Source organism: Octopus bimaculoides, chromosome 1, assembly GCF_046866305.1.
Source record: "Octopus bimaculoides isolate indiv1 chromosome 1, ASM4686630v1, whole genome shotgun sequence".
NCBI lineage: Eukaryota > Metazoa > Mollusca > Cephalopoda > Octopoda > Octopodidae > Octopus > Octopus bimaculoides.
The window spans coordinates 64,869,493-64,889,492 of NC_142928.1; the positions used below are offsets into that span (position 1 = coordinate 64,869,493).

Sequence of the window (20,000 nt, forward strand, 5' to 3'; positions counted from 1 at the left end):
GATAATTTTTTTAAATATTGATTTTTATTGATGGTGTTGTTATGGTTCTTGTGTCTATTTTATGTTTTGATTTTCAACTTCATTCCGGGTTTCCAGATCTCTGTCACTCTTTGCTCTTTCATGTCCTGTTTGACTTCGATTCCGAGCAATTCTAGCTCTGTGTGACAGTGTGTCTATTTGTATGTTTTTATATATATTCTAAAGCGATTATGTATATGTATATATGTGTGTGTGTGTGTGTGTGTGTGTGTGTGTTTGTACCCATCTGTGTGTAATGTATGTGAGCATGCGATAGTCTGTATCAATGTTATGTGAATAGTTAATGCGTCTACTAGTGTGTCTATAATTTCAGTCTTATTTTCATATACTTGTGAATGTATCTATCTATCTATCTAACTAACTATCTATCTCTCTATTATCTATCTATATATATGTATATATATATATGTATGTATATATATATATATTTACACACACAGAGGCATAAGTGTGTGTGCATATATATATATATATATATATGTTCTCTATGTGGCTCGTGTGTTCTCGTCTACGTTTGTTTGCAATGTCCTGTACCCAGATATGCACCTATACATACAGGTGGATGTCGGTATGCACATACCTGTACGTATATATGCATATACTCATTTACTTTTGTTTTTACATGATTGAACGCAGCGTCTCACAAAAATTGTAAGTAGTTTTCGTAAACTTATCCTCCGACGCTACTCTATCTCTTTCTCTTTCTCTCTCCTTTCTCTCCCCCCCCCCCTCGTTCTTCCTCTGTACTACTACGTATCTCGCCTTACCCCTCTTGTTCTTCCTCTGTACTACTACGTATCTCGCCTTACCCCTCTTGTTCTTCCTCTGTTACTACTACGTATCTCTTTTTTCCCCCTCGTATTTCCTCTTTTTCTTTTTTCCTCTCGTTGCTCACCATTCTTCTACTTCCTCCCTCTCTTTCTCCCTCTACCACTCTCTCTCTTCCCTTTACACCGGCATGGTCACATGCTTCCGGTCAATAATCCTTTCCTTCCTTGGCTTTCGCCAAGTAACACACGCCACCACTTTGTCTCTCTCGGTTCCGTGCCTCATCGCGTTCATACACACATAATTTTTCTCGTCTGGCCGTAAAGCCTTTTCTGTTTGTTTTCCTGTCTTGTTTTTTGTCCGCCACTACATTCCTCCATGGCTAGATTTAATTTGCGTATACAGATTTAATCTGCGATCCATGGGACGAGCCGTTTTAACGTTGCGTCCTGCCCGAAGCTCGTCGAAACGCCGGTGTTAAAACGTGGGTAGCTGATGAAGTAGAATGTTCTCTATGTGGCTCGTGTGTTCTCGTCTACGTTTGTTTGCAATGTCCTGTACCCAGATATGCACCTATACATACAGGTGGATGTCGGTATGCACATACCTGTACGTATATATGCATATACTCATTTACTTTTGTTTTTATATATATATATATATATATATTATATATATATATATAAATTATACACCACTCTTGTGTTATTTTACTGACGTCATTTGGTGAGGCTGTTTTTATTATTTCTTTTCAGTATGATATATCTTTGAAAAGTTCTGTTGTAATTGTTTATTCTAAGTTCTTTTCTATAATTATTCGAATGTGTTCTGTAACAGCTTAGGATTTTTTTTTGTTCCGTTTCGAAGATTCTTTTTAATGTCATCTACGAATTTATATATTTCTTTGATTTAGTATTTTTCATTGTATGTGAACGTAACGGATACGAGCATGCCTCTTTGTGTGCGTGTGTGTGTGTGCGTGTGAGTTTGTGTGTCTGTGAATGTGTGACTTGACAGGAAAACATGGTTCGTGTGTATATATATATATAATATTTCTTGCCACTATAACATGGCTGTCCGTTCGAGTGGACTCTACTGCGATTTTAAAGTGGCTACGAATATTACTTGTCAGTACAACTACTGCGTTGATCTCTTAGAGAGATTTTAGAACAAGCATTTTTGTTGATATATATGTGTGTGTGTGTGTGTGTGTGTGTGTGTGTGTGTGTGTGTGTGTGTGTGTGTGTGTGTGTGTGTGTGTGCGAGTGTGTATAGAAAGAGAGAACTAGGCACGTAGTTATCAATATATATGCATATCCATCTATCTATCTATCTATCTATCTATCTATCTATCTATCTATCTATCTGTCTATCTATCTATCTATCTATCTATCTATCTATATGTATATATATATATCGTGGCTATGTGATAAGAAGTTTGCTTTGCAATCACATGATTTTGGGTTCAGTCACCCTGCGTAGCACCTTGACAAGTGTCTTCTTACTATACCCACGGGCTGGGCAAAGCCTTGTTAGTGGATTTCATAGAGGTAAACTGAAAGAAGCTCATTGTGTACATATATATTTATGTATGTGTTTGTGTGTGTGTGTGTGTGTGTGTCTGTCTGTCTGTGTCTCCATGTATGTTGTTCCACAACACCGTTTAACAACCATAAAAAAATCACATCACCTGTGCATCAAAGAACTTAATTTATGTACTCAAGTGTGATGGGTGTGGTGGGGACTACACAGGTTAAATGAGCTTCATCTTGAGGGACAGACTGACGGTACATAGACAACAGATCCAGGACCCCACAACCAGGAAAATTCCCGTAAGTAAACACTTAGATCAACGTCCCGCAAGCATAAATCCCAAATACTAGATTTCCCTCTCTATCAATGCACCAGAAATATTTCAACACAATTACGATTGTATAAGGAATGTAAATTTATTAAGTGAAAACCCAATTTATTTACGAAGAAAAGCCGGTGACATCAGATATAATTCGAAAAGTTTATGTAATGAACTTCCTCGTGGATTCGAGACCCCAACTCCAAATTGTCATACCATACCACACGCTTTTTCAAACACCAGTTGATGACGTTACCTCAGACCAAGCCATTGAAATTTTTTTCTGGTCAAAACCGGACTCTCGGGATAAAAGAAAGTGACTACTTAAGGGAACCAACCAACCGGAACGCTAGATTACTATCAAGCAAAAACAAGTTTCCGGCTTCCTACCAGGAAGTTAGCCAAGCAGAACGCCGAGCTTTGCCAAAAGAAAAATGTTGTCCGAAACGGAAAATATTATGGATCAAAAATATAAGATCAAAACCTACAACCAATCAGAACTTGTTCTTGACCGTAGTCAAAATGAAATGGACGTCACTAGGAAGCCAACCAACCAAAACGTCAGAATTTGCCAAAACATAGATTTTTTGACCAAAACATCCACGAGAAAAAACAAAAAGACGTCAACTAAATTATAGCCTATCAAAACTTGATCCTTAACCGTAAAAACAAATATACGCTAAAATACTTGGACTTATAACACTTGCAACTCTAATAAGCTAAGAAGGTGAAGAGACCCGTCCACTTTACGAAAATTGAGAAAAGAACTACATGCACTACGAAAGAAATTGTAAAAAAAAAAAAAAACTACTTTATTTCTCTGTCATTTTCTCTTTCTTCTCCACATTTTAAAAGCTCAATATGACTGAACTTTCAATAATATACATTTAGTATGGCCTTCACCGAACATTTACACTGATATTTCTATCTATCCTTGTGAAATTTATTGAAATTTCTTTAAACATTAGAACATTTGATCGTTTAAACAAGTTTTCTGATTTTTCCGATATATACATTTTTCCGGTAGAGAAGACAAGCAGCTGTGAGAACAAAGTTTCAGCTGCCGACTTTTGCACTGTTGTTTAAACTGGAGCATCATCCCCCAATGTAGCAATCATATCAGGATGAATGTCTTTGGGGAACTAAATCCTTTTTTTGCAGATACGTGATACCATGATGCTAAATTTTGTTCATTTTCAAGAGAAAATCCTACTAATTACTTTTGAAGCTTTCTTTGAAGTCAGATGTCAGTTTACCTGGAAAAAACAATGCAGTTATTAACAACCAGAGCTGAAGTAGTTGTATGCTGTTAACTTAATGAGACAGTCCTCTGAATGGAATAATACTACTGTTGGTTAGAACTAGGAAGTTTCACCGCTTCCTGTCGGCTTTGACACATTTCCTGTGTTCTTATGTTTACAAGGGGGAGACAAGCTGGGTGGAGGTGTTTGTCTCTCCCTTGCATGCAACATTTCACACCTCTAGCCTCACTCCTTCATAGTCAGCCTGTAAATACACGAACATCGGTTGTCGAGCAATGGGTGGTGGAGGGACAAACACAGAAACGCAAATACACACACACACACACACACACACACACGCACACACACACACTCACACACACACACACACACACACACACACATATATATATAAATATATATATATATATATATATATATATATATATATATCTATATATATATATATATATATACAACGTGCTTCCTTCAGTTTTCGTCTAGCAAATCCACACACTGTGTGTGTGTGGGTGGGTGTATGTGTGTCTGATTTAGGTATTTTTAATATCAGCGGACAATAAAAGCAGGGCAGCCTAAAGTAATGCTATGTAGCCGTTTACTCCATGTATTTTATATTTCTCATTTCTTTTTCAGTGTATCGGGAGCATTTATCCAAGAAGAAGTGAAAAAGCTGACCCTGCTCCTAGCTCAAACGGATAGCTGCTGCGTCTCAGAGTTTGCTCGCATATTCAACGTGGCTAAGTCCTTCGTGTTTGTAATTCGGAATGTGAGGAACGCCTCCAGTGGCGGCATGTCATGTGTGGCCAAGAGGTGGTAATAATCTTAGTTGTCAGACATCGTTAGCACAATTGAGTTTATGCCACACGCCCATCATATCATCAACAGCCATCTCAACTAATTCCACATAATAGGGTAGGCTGTTAGGTCATATCCAGCCAAAACCTAAGATATTTCTGTGATCCTGTGACTCACAACATGAAGTGGCCAACTTGCTGACTAGCTATGCCTGGAATATAATCAGGGGCTGCAACCGTGGACGTAATCGAGACGAGGTGCAGGGACCATATGATATTGTTATGCAGCTGCTTTCGAGGTGACATTGCTGCGGAAGGTAGTTTTGCAGAATGGCGTATTTTAAACATACCTAATTGAATGTGTGCGACATTTTCTCTGGGAGTATGCTGTTGATTTCATTTCACGTTGCTTGTTTTCCTTGTATTACTTGTACACAGACACAGACACAGACACACACACACACACACATACACACACACATATATATACACATGTGTGTGTATGTGGGTGCGAACATCTGTGTGTGTGTATGTGTATGAATGAATGTATTTGCTCACATATATATATTTATGTATGTATATTTGTATGTATACATATATGTATATACATATGTATATACATATACATATATGTATATATATATATATATATATATATATATATATATATATATATATATATATACATATATATATACAGAGAGAGAGAGAGAGAGAGAGAGGAGAGAGAGATAGGAGAGAGAGAGAGAGGAGAGAGAGAGAGGAGAGATAGAGAGGAGAGAGAGAGAGGAGAGAGAGAGAGGAGAGAGAGAGAGGAGAGAGAGAGAGGAGAGAGAGAGGAGAGAGAGAGAGATATGTGTTTGAGTATATATATATATGTATATATATATGTATATATATATGTATATATACACACAACATACATACACACACAGATATATAAATATATAGATACTCACATACAGCTATACATAAATACATACATACATTCATATACATACATACTCACACTCATATAGAAAAAAGAAAGAAAGAAAGAAATAGAAAGCCAAGCACGCACATTAATTATAAAGATACACATGCGCATGCAAACACACACACACACACAGATATACATAGGCGCACATACACACACTCACATACATTTGCTTGACATGCTTTATTCGAGGAAATTTTGTCTTCCTTGCAACCATCAGATTTGTGTCATTTTGTTGTTCTATTTCGTTGCTATATCGTGTGAGGTCTCTCCGTCCAGTCGATGATATGGGGAGAACGGCTTATACGAAACGTTAGGTTCAGAATTTCAGAGTGGAACAGCCAGAGTGCAGAGTGTAAGGCGGTAAACAGTAGTCAAAACAGAAGCTATGAACAAACACATTCATACATACATGTTGAAGTTCTAATCATACATACGGTGTTAGGTCACGGAATATCTTGATAGACATCCGGACGCCTTGTTAATTTACGTAAGTGGAACATCTAACAGTCTCTTATTTATTATCTTTGTATGTGAATACTTATGGTAGTTTAGTGGTTGTTTTTCTCGTTGTTGTTGGTGTTGCTCTTTTTGTTGATGTATTTTTGTTGTTCTTTTTTTATATTGATTTTGGTTAGGTTCTTTTAGTTGATTTGGTATTCTTGATATTATAGTAGGATCGTGTGGCCTTCCCCGTACCGCCCACACGTCAATTGCCATCAACTGGTCTTCGAGACCGTGAGGCCATCGGCCAATCTCTGCCGCTGACGACTCCCTTTTTGTGTCAGTCCTACATGTTAGACGGACAATATCAGTAGATATTTCCGCTCTTCATGTACTGAGTTCACGTCTCGTCGACATCAGATTTTCCTTCCCACCCCTCCTTGGAGTTTAGGAGAAATGGTTATTGATTATTCCCTTTCCCCTAAACTCGCTGGTCTCGTGCCCAACTCAGAAGCCACAACAACAATGATAACAATTGCTTCGAATTTTGGCACCATGCCAACAATTTTAGGGAGAAGGGTTAGCAGATGGAGGATGTAAGAAGTTGATCCTGATTTTAGACTCAGAAAATAATGAAATTATGAGCTCGACGAAATACCGCTGGGCGAGCGGGCAGAGTAGTTTGCAGGCCGAACAAAATGCTTACCAGTATTTTTTACGCCTTTACGTTCTGATTTCGAATCCCACGAGAACAGTCTTGTTTCTCAGCCTTCTTGACTTGAGAAAATAAGTGCCAGATGAGCACCGAAGACGATGTAATCGACTAACATCCCTTCTCCAAAATGTCAGTCTTTGTGCCTAAGAAAGGATATTCTTGTTACTTCAATAATATTGTTATAGATGTTGTTGTTGTTGTTGTTGCTGTTGTTGTTGCTGCTGTTTGACCCTTGGTTAGTCTTGACTGTGTAGGCGGTGGTGTTGTTGGTGCTGGTGCTGGTGCTGGTGCTGGTGTTATAGTTTGTATTCATGATTATCTTTGTGATGAGGATGATGATAGTTGTGTTCGTATTATTATTATTGTTTGTATTCAAATTCCGCTCAGGTCATTTCATTCTTTTGGGATCGATAAATTAAGTACCAGTGAAGCACTGGAGTCGATGTGATCAACTGTCCTCCTCCCCACAAAATCTAGGCCTTGCGCCTATAGTAGAAAGGATTGCTGTTATTATTTTTATTGAGGCCGTGAGCTGGCTGAATCGTTAGCACACTGGGCTTAGCGGTATTTCGCTTGTCTTTACGTTCTGAGTTCAAATTCCACCGAGGTCGACTTTGCCTTTTATCGTTTCGAGGATGATAAATTAAGTATCAGTGAAGCATTGGGGTCGATGTAATCGACTAGTCCCCCTCCCCCCAAATTTCAGGCTTTGTGCCTTTTGTGCCTGTGTGTGTGTGTGTGTGTGTGTGTGTGTGTGTGCAAGCGTGCATGCATATATTTATGTGAATTTTTTTTTCAACTACAACGTGTTTCCAGTTCTTCTCTGAGTCAAAGAACACAGGAAAATTATAGTATTTTTTCATGAATTAGCGATTACATATGTATATGTATACCCTCCTACAAGAGCACACGCATGGCAACCACTTATTCACGCTTACACGGACCTCCCTACCATGCCGTTTCTCTTCTTACCATTCAAACAACCTACTAAATATCATAAACAGAAACTAGCATGCATTTACATATAATATATGTACATCAATACATGTGCGTGAGCATGCATATATACATGCATATATGTTTATAGATAAATAGATAGATAGATAGATAGGTATGCTGTCTGCTTTTGTTTTTTTTTATGAAAAAGGGCTTCCATTGTAATCCCTTTCAAGCCTAAAGAAAAATTAAGACTTTAATCCCAGTCAAATGCTGCGGAAATATATTTAATCGCAAAAAACATCGGCCTGACTTATAATGTATGCGTATACATACATAGATACATACATACATACATACATACATACATATATATATATATATATATATATATATATATATATATACATATATATATACGCATATACGTGTCTATATATATCTATATATATTTATATATACATGTGTATACATATACACACGTATAATTTAAGCACACATATGTACGCACACACAGACATACACATACACACATATATATAGATATACATACATATATATCTATGTGTGTATGTATGCGCATATATATGTGTGTATGTATGTGTGTCAGTGTGTGTGTGTGTGTGTGTGTGTGTGTGTGGACAGAGAGAGAGAGAGAGAGAGAGAGAGAGAGAGAGAGAGAAAGAATATGGATTCAAAAAATCATAGTTCACATATGTTGTGTGCGTGTCTGTGTGTGGGTGTTTGTATGTATGTATACATATACTTTCTTTTGTATCTCTAACGATGTCTCACTTCATATTGTACACTCTCTGTCTCTAGCTCGTGATCCTTTCTTACATTATATTTATATATACTGTCTTATAAGTTTCCAAAGGTTATATTTTTTAATATTATTTCAAGTATAAATGGCTCTTGCCTTATGAACAGTGCTTACTCACTAACTATCGCTCTCTATCGAATAATCTGTCACATTTATTCTACGTCCTTCCTCCGGTTTTACACCACATGATTCAGAAAATGGACCTAAACTTTCATGCAATCGAATTTATTCAGAAATAATTTATTCAGTCATTATTGTATATTACACTATTTATACTAGGTCTCCTTTGTCATTGTGCCTTTCTATCCCCCACCCTAGTCTCTTTGCCATTAGTATTTTCTTCAAGACAAACCCGTATACAGATACACACACACATGCACACACACACACACACACACACTCACACACATATATGTATACATGTAAGTATATACATAGATACATATATATATATATCTACTGTGAAAAGGGCAGACGTTGTCTCACATGCAGTTGTGCAAAATGTTTTGTTAGTAAATGTGGTCGGATTGACCTGAAAATTTGCACACCTATCTTAAAAGTGCTGGGGAGTTTGCATAGCATCTTTGAGTTTGCTCAATTTAAAGGCGTTGCCTCTAGGGCAAAATTCTTCATCTTTAAAATGTGGCCCGAGTAGACCAGAATGAAATCAGGTTATAATACTAGTATATATATATATATATATATATATATATATGCATGTGTATATACTATGTATATATATATATATATATATATATATATATATATATATATATATATATATATATATACATGTGTATGTATGTATGTGAATTTGAAAAATGCATTGGAAATCTTTTTGATGGTCTACTTTGAATGGCTTAACCAGTTTAATAGACTTTTCTGATTTTTAAAAGTTAAGTGAGACAGAAAAACATGGGCCTATGCCGCAACTATCTTACTTCTGGCTGGAATTCGAAAATTCTCTTATTTTATAGAGTACCAGGCTGAAATTAGTAACTTATTAGGGTACAATTTAACTAGCAAATGATGACCACCTGATTAGTTTTAGAAATTATTTAAGTTCCTCGCTACGTCAGTACGTGAATGTCGTGTGACAATATTTTTTGAACCGAAAGTCAAGGCTGACACGGTTGAGTGTCAATCAATGAAGACTTTCTAAATTTAATCTGTTAGAATTCTTTGTTTGCAGTCATTAACTTTTGTTAGTTCCCGCTTATTTTCCGTGGGTTAATATTTGTGTGGATTGTTGATGTTACTTCAGTAGTGGCTTATATTTTTTTGTGTAAGTTTTCTTTATATATTTGCGTTTGAATTATGGTATTGTCTGAATCAAAGTGGAAAGACTTGGAATTTTGGGAACTTATTTGTCGTACATAAATCTAGACAAGAAAAGTAATCGAAAAGTTAAAGTTGTCATGCTTCACTGCATATGGCTATTGAAAGTCTCAGAAACATAGGCTTTGTAAATGTGCCATATCCTGTGGCTGAATGAATATGATTTATATGTGTGCACGTAGGCATAAAATTTTGTTTTCCATTACATTCATCCGTTGGTATCACTCTAGAAAAAGTCCTGAATGTTCCCAATTTAAGGTTGTTGGCTGTGTAAATTCAGTAATGTTAAGTGGAAGAATATCTGTATGTGTGAGTAGTTGTTGGTAAATGTACGTTGTTAAAGTTCACTCAATTGTGGTTTGCATCTTTAAATGAATATATTTTCTTTTTTATTCATGTTTGATCTGTGGTATTGGTTAAACAAGGGTAAAGTGGGAAAACTTGGGATTTGGGAAACTTAACTTTTACACATGTGTCTAAATGCCTATTCAGTTTGATCTGTCTTGTTCTGTGTTTCGTATTTGTTGATGATGAATTGTCAGTCTATTTCTAATAGTAAGTTTTGTTTGACCCTTGTAATATTCGTTTTATCCTTTACATTTAATGGGAAGGATAAAATTTTTTGGCGAACACGTAATATGATTTTTTATGGTAAAAATATGTATGAAGTTGATATGTTTCCGACTGCCGAATCTCACTCAGAGTTGATATAATTACCCGCTACCTCGTTATTTACCCTAAATAGATATCTACTAAGTACCGCACCTTAAATATATTCCCTACACTCACCATTTCAAATCAAAGGCCGGCCATTTGACTATAATTCCACTAACTTTTTCCCTTAGACTGTAGTCATAGTAGTGCACGGTTTTTAAAAGCTCTTAGTCGATCGTATCAACCGCAATCCTCTCTGTAATACTTCTTTTATCTTTTCAATGAAGAAGATACGTGGTCGACATGTCATAAAAGTGTTTCAAGATGGAACAAAGTACCACAAAATTTTTGTTCGTTCAATATTGATTTCTGTGTTAAAATCAAATCGACTTACCCCTCCCCACGTGCTTCCCCAAACAGATTTTCATCAACTAGCGAAATGATAAAAGTGAAAACCAGTCCTTAGCAGGAACTGAGCTATTAATTTAAAATTCCAGGCTCACTCTAAACTTTCGGTAACATTTTGTAAATTTATACATTCACATGCATTTTATAAAAACTTCACATCGAAGCTGCGATTAATCAGCCTTCCTGAACATCAAACTTCTCACCCTCACAAAGTGTTCCTTCTCAGCTATTCCAGGAGTACCTTATCTACGCAATCATCTAAAACTTACATAAAACAGTCATATTTTGTTGTTTTTCCTGGTAAAATATTATACAAAGAGAGCAAAAACCAAAAATATAGACCTTGAAATAGTAACAAAGCATTCGTTGGGAAATATATCATGGAAATTAATAAAAGAAAAGCAAATTGTTTTAAGCAAGGCTAAAAAATGTCACGTAGTATCAATATCTTGATTAGCTATATTTCTTAATATGTGAGTGAAAAGAAAACATTATAAGCCTCTTACCAGTGAATAGGGCAAAATCCTTCTGAATGCTCTTGCTGTACTCACTGTCAACTGTTCTTACGGGAGACTTGGCATAGATGTACTGCGGTAGAAGGTTCTCCATTCCTTCCCTGTATGAAAATAACAAAGACAAAAAGAAATAATATAAAAGATATGGTTAAAAATATGAGATATTTATGCATCTACGACACTCAGTGTGATATATTTTGGAGGAAACAGATATTGTCAACTAGATGGCAGTAGTTATTGTCACTGTAATTCTTGTTGATGTTTTGCATAAAATCATCCTTGACTAAGCAAAATCTTAAGCAAAGGTGTGTTAGCCATGACCATTCAGGAACTAGGAATATATAATACAATGTGTACTATCTTGCTGAAGACAATAGTGTTTCATTTGAGTGAGATTTTTTCTAGTATATCAGACGGATATCTTTTACCATCAGATGCATTAAAAAGGAGAATTTCTAGAACCGCATGTCTGGACGGGAAGCTTTTGGCGTCTTGCTGTCTGGCCGGCTTTTGAATGAACTTGCAGGAAATCAGATGCAGCTGCTTGTGTGTGTAGAGATGGAGTTGTATACCAGCTGTGTTTATACCACTCATACAACTGGTATTACACTCAGGCACACACTCTTACGGCCATGTATCTGATGTCCCACAAGTTCCTTCAAAAATCAGCCAGACAGCAAGGCACTGCCAGCTTCGTGTCCAGACTCGCAATCTCAAAAAATCTTATTTAAATGCATCTGGTGTTGGAATGTCGATCTTGCTTCGAATGTTACTACATGATCCGCCTTGACTTGTTTCCGGTAGCCATATTAGATCTCCGACATCTCTCCATTCGGCAAACCGAGCTTATACAACCTTAAATCGCAAGAGGCCAGCAGAAATATAACACAAGACTGTTACTCTGAGTTTCATGTTCCCGTTCATCGGACAGTTTTGTCAACATTTCTAACAAAACTGTCCGATGAACGGGAACGTGAAACTCAGAGTAACAGTCTTTTGTTATATTTCTGCTGCTTTTAAATAAAGCATATTACTCTACCTCTGGTATTTGAGTACTCTTTTTTCCACCTTGTTGCTCATTTTATGTGCTTACTCCGGTATATATATATATATATATATATATATATATATATATATATATATATATATATATATATATATATATATATATATATATATATATATATATATATATATATATATATATATATATATATATATATATATATATATATATATATATATATATATATATATATATATATATATATATATATATATATATATATATATATATATATATATATATATATATATATATATATATATATATATATATATATATATATATATATATATATATATATATATATATATATATATATATATATATATATATATATATATATATATATATATATATATATATATATATATATATATATATATATATATATATATATATATATATATATATATATATATATATATATATATATATATATATATATATATATATATATATATATATATATAGTAGAAGCGCAATGGCCCAATGGCTTGGGCAGTGGACTCGCGGTCGGAGGGTCGCGGTTTCGATTCTCAGCCCGGGCGATGTGTGTGTTTATTGAGCGAAAACACCTAAAGTTCCAAGACGCTCCGGCAGGGCGGTGGGGAACCCCAGTTGTACTGTTTCGCCCAACTTTCTCTCACTCTTTCTTACTGTTTCTTGAGGAACGCTGCGATGGACTGGCGTCCCGTCCAGCTGGGAGGAACACATACGCCATAGAAACCGGAGACCGGGCCCATAAATCTGGCTAGGCTTTAAAAGGGCGCATACAATATATATATATATATAATCAATTCAAATAAACAAATAATTCAAATAAACGCATAAAAGAACAAAAGCAAAAAGCGAACTTGGGACGTGCACAAGAAGTATATTAACTTGACGCTCTGTCAAAGAAGAGTGTTTGATGTTTCTAACATAGCTCTTTATCAGAAAGCAGAAAAGGAAAACTCCACAGACGGGAAAAGAATCGCCAACGGCATTCGTGTGTATATATATATATATATGTTTCTGTGTGTGTGTGTGTGTGTGTGTGTGTTCTTTTAATATTTTACTTGCTGCAGTCATTTGACTGCAGCCATGCTGGAGCACTGCTTTTAATCAAACAAGTAGGACCCAGGATTTACTCTTTGTAAACATAGAACTTATTCTATCGGGGCCCTTTTGCCGAACTGGTGGGTGACGGGAACGCAAATACACAAACATCGGTTGTAAAGCGATGGTGGAGGGACAAAACACAGATACAAACAGCAAATATATACAGGATTCTTTCAGTTTCTGTCTACCAAATTCACTCACAAGGCTTTGGTCGGCCCGAGGCTATAGTAGAAGTCACTTGCCGAAGGTGCCACCAGTGGGACTGAACCCGGAACACCATGTGGTTGATAAGTAAGCTACTTACCACACAGCTACTCCTGCGCCTATATATATATATATATATATATATATATATATATATATATATATATATATATATATATATATATATATATATATATATATATATATATATATATATATATATATATATATATATATATATATATATATATATATATATATATATATATATATATATATATATATATATATATATATATATGTCGAAAAGTAGAGGTGCCACTCATTTGACGCGTGATGCGTTACACTCCAGACACTTGACCATATTCATGACGACTGTACTGTTCAACATATATAGAAGAAATTGTTTGATGGTCAGCATTGTTTCTATTTGGAATACGAATCATAACAATATCAAGTAAAATCAGTAATAAGAATAAATATGTCTGGAAAATTTTCTTATTATTGTACTCAAAAAGGCCAACAATAATCCTGAAAGAAGATTATTTTGTATTAAATCGCCAATCTTAAAACTTAGACTTGTTGAATTAGAAATTGAAACTGATAGAGAGGAATGTTTCAAAGAGAGAAATACTTGACTACAAAATGAAAGTAATATGTCTATAGCATCGAATGTCTCAGAAATGACGGTGTTCAAACACATGCACTGACACATAGAAATGGAATAAAGAAATGCGAAGTTAACATATTTTGAAAATATTGGTTTTAGTGAGTTGTCATGACTTTCCGAAGAGAATTGGTTTGTGTACGTTTCTGTGTGTGTTTCTGTCTATGCGTGCGAGTATATAAACCTCTCTCTGTCTATCTATCTATCTATCTATCTATCTATCTATCTATCTATCTATCTATCTATCTATTATAGTTTCTTTACTAGTTGAAGTAAGAATGGAGTCTTGGTCGGCACGGTTGGGAATAAAAACACCGAAGCTAAATTCTTCAAAACGAAAACCCCTTCTGGGTAAGATGGATTTATCTTCCTCTGAAGGGTTCCAGTTGTGTCCGAAAAGAGGCAGTTTATGTACGATTTATCTTCACTAGTTAGCAAGCGGTGACGTCTATGTCTCCAACATGAATTTTCTCTCATGAGTGCCCCGACCGAAGCACTTCACTTCTGGAATTAAAAAAAACCTACGTATCAAACGAATTCTTTGAGACTCTTGCCCTCTCAACCAAGCAGAGTTTTTATCTCCTAATCCGGTTGTGGTATGGCCCGGGCTATTCAAAGAGCTTACATTTAATCCTGTATGGCTTTCCCATTTAATCGGATATAGCTTCCATTTCATCCTCTATGGCCCAGTTTAATAAAAGAAATTAGTAAACGCCTCTAAACTCCGAACAGAGGCATGCTCTTCACTGCGAATAAGGTCGAATTAATCTCCGACTGACGTCTAACAAGGCAATCCACTGGGCTCCATTTTCTTTACTTTCGAGATAGACGGCTTTGCTTGCAGCATCACGGCTTCTTTCAATGTCTGGCAGCTGTCCGATGCGACGATAGGTGAGTCTGCAGAGAACAGCTATCGATGATTCTCGCTCTGTCGAGAATCATCCTCCGACTTACTTTGTCCAAGTCAGAGATCGTGAACGTCAAATACGGCGTAGAGATCCTCGCAGCCTTCACACTAAACGTGTGATTATTATTCCACCACGTGCAGGTAAACCCGAAAGAGTTAACATCTTAATTTTTGGTGCACCAATGCTTCCACTTACCATTTGCTCTATCTTCACGCCCACTCTTCTCCAGCACGGAATTCTGATGAGCAGATTGAACGTGATCGACGTCCATCGAGCATTGCACGAAATCCATTTGCAGCCGTCATGTGTTTGTATATGAATACGATTTACACGCACTTTTACACTCACACATGCATACACACAGGCACGGACAAACATTCACTGACACACACAACACACACAGAGGCACGGCACGCATACAAATTGTGAGTTTATAGATGTGTGTGTGTGGGGGGGGGGTGCTTGTGTACCTTTGTATCGCAGTTTCTCCACCTACCACAGCTAGGCAACCGGTGTTGATGTTTTTACTCCTCCGTAACTTAGAAGTTCGGCAAAAGACATTGATAAATTAAGTAATATGCTTAGAAATGGAAGGCCTAGGGTAGATTAGTCAGAATAAAACCCTTCAAGACGGTGCTCCATCAGGAGCACAGTCAAATGAATGAAATAAGTAAACGATATAACATAAAAGATACTTATATACATACTTGCATACATACATACATGTCTAGATATACAACTAATTACATGAGGATACATACATAAAACATACAAATCTGCACATACCTACCTACATACATACATACATACATACATACATAAATGCATACATACCTACCTACCTACATACATACATACATACATATATACATACGTATATACAACAGAAAGACCTTGTTGTTAATGATGAAATTCCAATGAAGGAGACTTGGATTTAGGTTATACACCGGTTCTTTCTCTATTGGCAAGAAATCTTGAAATAAACTGAAAAGCATACATACACGCATACATACATACATACATACATGCATGCATGCATGTATACATACATACATGCATACATACATACATACATACATGCATGCATGCATACATACATACATACATACATACATACTTACATGCATGCATACATACATACATACACACATGCACACACACATACATATATATAAATATAAGATCAAATGAAACCCAAGACCAACAATAGAAGTGAGTTGCAGGAAGCTAGCTGGTTGCTATAGCAACACCCGTCTGCGCATGTCCACTCCGTACACGTTCACACACACGCATATCGGCAACATTCGTCAATTTCTTGAAAATGGGGTCATAACACCGAAATATTGAATGCAAGGTAAGTATAGATTAATTCACATATTTGTTTTCTTGTGATTTACCTTACTCACGATCATTTATACAATATATACAACATTTAGGCGTAGGAGTGGCTGTGTCGTAAGTAGCTTACCCACCAACCACATGGTTCCGGGTTCACTCCCACTTCATGGCACCTTGGGCAAGTGTCTTCTGCTATAGCTTCGGGCCGACCGAAGCCTTGTGAGAGGATTTGGTAGACGGAAGCAGAAAGAAGCCCTTCGTATATATGTATGCTGGTGTGTTTACGTCCCCATAACTTAGCGGTTCGGCAAAAGTATCCTATAGAGTAAATACTAGGCTTACAAAGTCCTGGGGTCGATTTGCTCGTCTAGTGATACTCCAGCATGGCCACAGTCAAATGACTGAAACAAGTAAAAGAACAAAAGAAAGAAAAGAACACACACACACACACACACACACACACACACACACACACACACACACACACACACATATATATATATATATATATATATATATATATTTATGTATGTTTGTATGTATGTATGTATGTATGTATATGCACGCACAGTTGTATAGGCCTACAAACATGTGAGTATAAATGTGTAAATCTATGTTTATTTGAGTATAGGTATGTATCTGTCTAGTCTTATTGATTCTGTTTAGATTATTCGTGTTTTTGTCAGTTTATAAGCGCCGTTACTCACTTAGTAGAAAGCGGTAAATCTATGCAAATCAACAAATGCTTGCCTTTCTTAAAACTAGCATGTCTCGTGTTAATACTACCCCATCGCGAGCAACATCTGAGTCGGCAGATTCTTAATATCATAGCTAATCCTTTCCTTATAAACATCTTGAAGAATATAGAAGGAAAGGAAATGCAAGAAATCGTCCATAACCACATATACACACAGACGTGCGCGCACACAGCCCCACACTCGTATATGTATATATGTATGTGTGTGTATGTATATAAGTGTACATATACGTATATGTATTTTTGCATATATATATATATGTGTATATATGTGTATATGTGCGTGTGTGTGTGTGCGCATATGGATATGTATGTGTAATATAAACATGTGCTTATAAATATATATATATATACGTATGTATATATATATATATATATATATATATATATATATATATATATATATATATATATATATATATATATATATATATATATATATATATATATATATGCATGTATGTATGTATGTATGTATTTATATATGTGCGCGATTGTTTGACTAATTTTAGAGAAGCCGTTCTTAAGTAAAATAGCAGAGTTTATTCATCTAGTGGCTATACTCAACAGCGTGTCATGATCTGTCGAAACTTCGTGATAACAAGTCACCGAAGATTGAAAGTGAAAGTAAGAACTGAAGTGAAATTAGAAAATGAAAAGCAGAGAAATTAAAAGCTTTGTGTTGTGTTGGACAGAGTGATTATATTGTTATAAACGGAAATCTAAATGCATTTGGTGGTAATGACGGAAGAGGTTTCACGAGGTTTCACGAGGTTTCACGAGGTTTTACAGTGGCTTGAGAATGATGTGGTTGGTGTGGATTGGGACCGGGAGAGATAGAAGCAGGGATTGGGAGAGATCTCTAAATGTGGATAGAGATTGATGTCGAGTTCATGATGTCACATTTTTGCTTCCGTTGCCGCTCTTCTAAATTTCCAATTACTGATACGGCGTTGAATTATTGGACGGTGTAATGATGACGACGGCGGCGGCGGTGGCGGTGATGGCGGTGATGGCGGCGGCGACAACGACGACGGTGACGGTAATGAAAATGGTGATATGATGATGATGGCGATGACGGTGACGGCGATGACGGTGACGACGATGACGATTACACGGACAACGACAATGGTACTGCTGCTGCTGCTGCTGCTGCTGCTAATGATGAGATGATAACGACAATGATGATAATGACGATTGATTATGACGACGAACGATGACGGTGACGATGATGATGATGATGATGATGATGATGATGATGATGATGATGATGATGATGATGATGATGATGATGAAAGTGATGATGAGGAGGAAGGGGAGGAGGTGTAGGGGAGGAGGAGTAGGGGGGAGATGGGGAGGAGGAGGGGAGGGGAGGGGAGGAGGAGGAGGAGGAGGATAGTGGTGGTGATGGTGATGATGATGATTATGAGGAGGAGAGGATGGGGAGGAGGAGGAGAGGATGGGGAGGAGGAGGAGAGGATGGGGAGGAGGAGGGTGGTGATGGTGATGGTGATGATGAGGAGGAGGAGGAGGAGGAGGAGGAGGATGGTGGTGGTGATGGTGATAGTGATGATGATGATGATGATGATGATGAGGAGGAGGAGGAGGAGGAGGAGGAGGAGGAGGAGGAGGAGGAGGAGGAGGAGGAGGAGGAGGAGGATCATGATGATAGCAAGAAGGAAAAGGTGTAGAAAAATTTCGATATTAGAGCAATGTGCGATTAAGTCGTTGAAATCGATGGCGGGTGACGTGGTGTTGCGTATACAATGTAATTCGGCTGAAACTTAAGATTATGGTGGCGTATAAGAAGGTGTTGTAATAGGGAATGAGGTGCGATCGAATAACACATTTTGTTGCTGTGGTCATGATGGTGGTGGTGGTGGTGGTGGTAAATATGGGGTTGATGTTGATAGCAATGGGATTGGAAATGACAACGATGAAAGTGGGGGTGATAAGGATGAAGACGATGACATTATGAATATACAAAGTATGGTGTGTGCATGTATGTGTTTGTGCGTATGTGTGTGTGTATGTGTGTGTGTGTGTGTGTCTTTGTGTGTTTGAGAGTATGAGAGAGAAAAAGACGGATGGGGATGGAAGTGTTGAAATAACCAGGAAAAAAGGGATGAGAATAAGGTGATTGAGATTTACTAGAAAGTGGAGGAGAAGAAGAGGAAGAAGGAGGAGAAGAAGAGGAAGAAGGAGGAGAAGAAGAGGAAGAAGGAGGAGAAGAAGAGGAAGAAGGAGGAGAAGAAGAGGAAGAAGGAGGATAAGAAGTGGAAGAAGGAGGAGAAGAAGAGGAAGAAGGAGGAGAAGAAGAGGAAGAAGGAGGAGAAGTGGAAGAAGGAGGAGAAGAAGAGGAAGAAGGAGGAGAAGAAGATGAAGAAGGAGGAGTAGGTGGAGACACAGGAAGAAGAAAAAGCAGAAAGAAGAAG

General features: G+C 36.8%; 1 protein-coding gene across 1 annotated transcript in view; it reads right to left on the reverse strand.

Annotated features, from left to right (window-relative positions):
* The window catches only part of LOC106871832 (uncharacterized), a 200,873-nt gene that overhangs the window by 22,554 nt on the left and 158,319 nt on the right, over positions 1 to 20,000 (reverse strand). Inside the window, exon 6 of the mRNA XM_052967211.2 lies at positions 11,516 to 11,625. Coding sequence (XP_052823171.1) covers positions 11,516 to 11,625 — 110 coding nt within the window. The remainder of the gene's footprint in view (positions 1 to 11,515; positions 11,626 to 20,000) is intronic.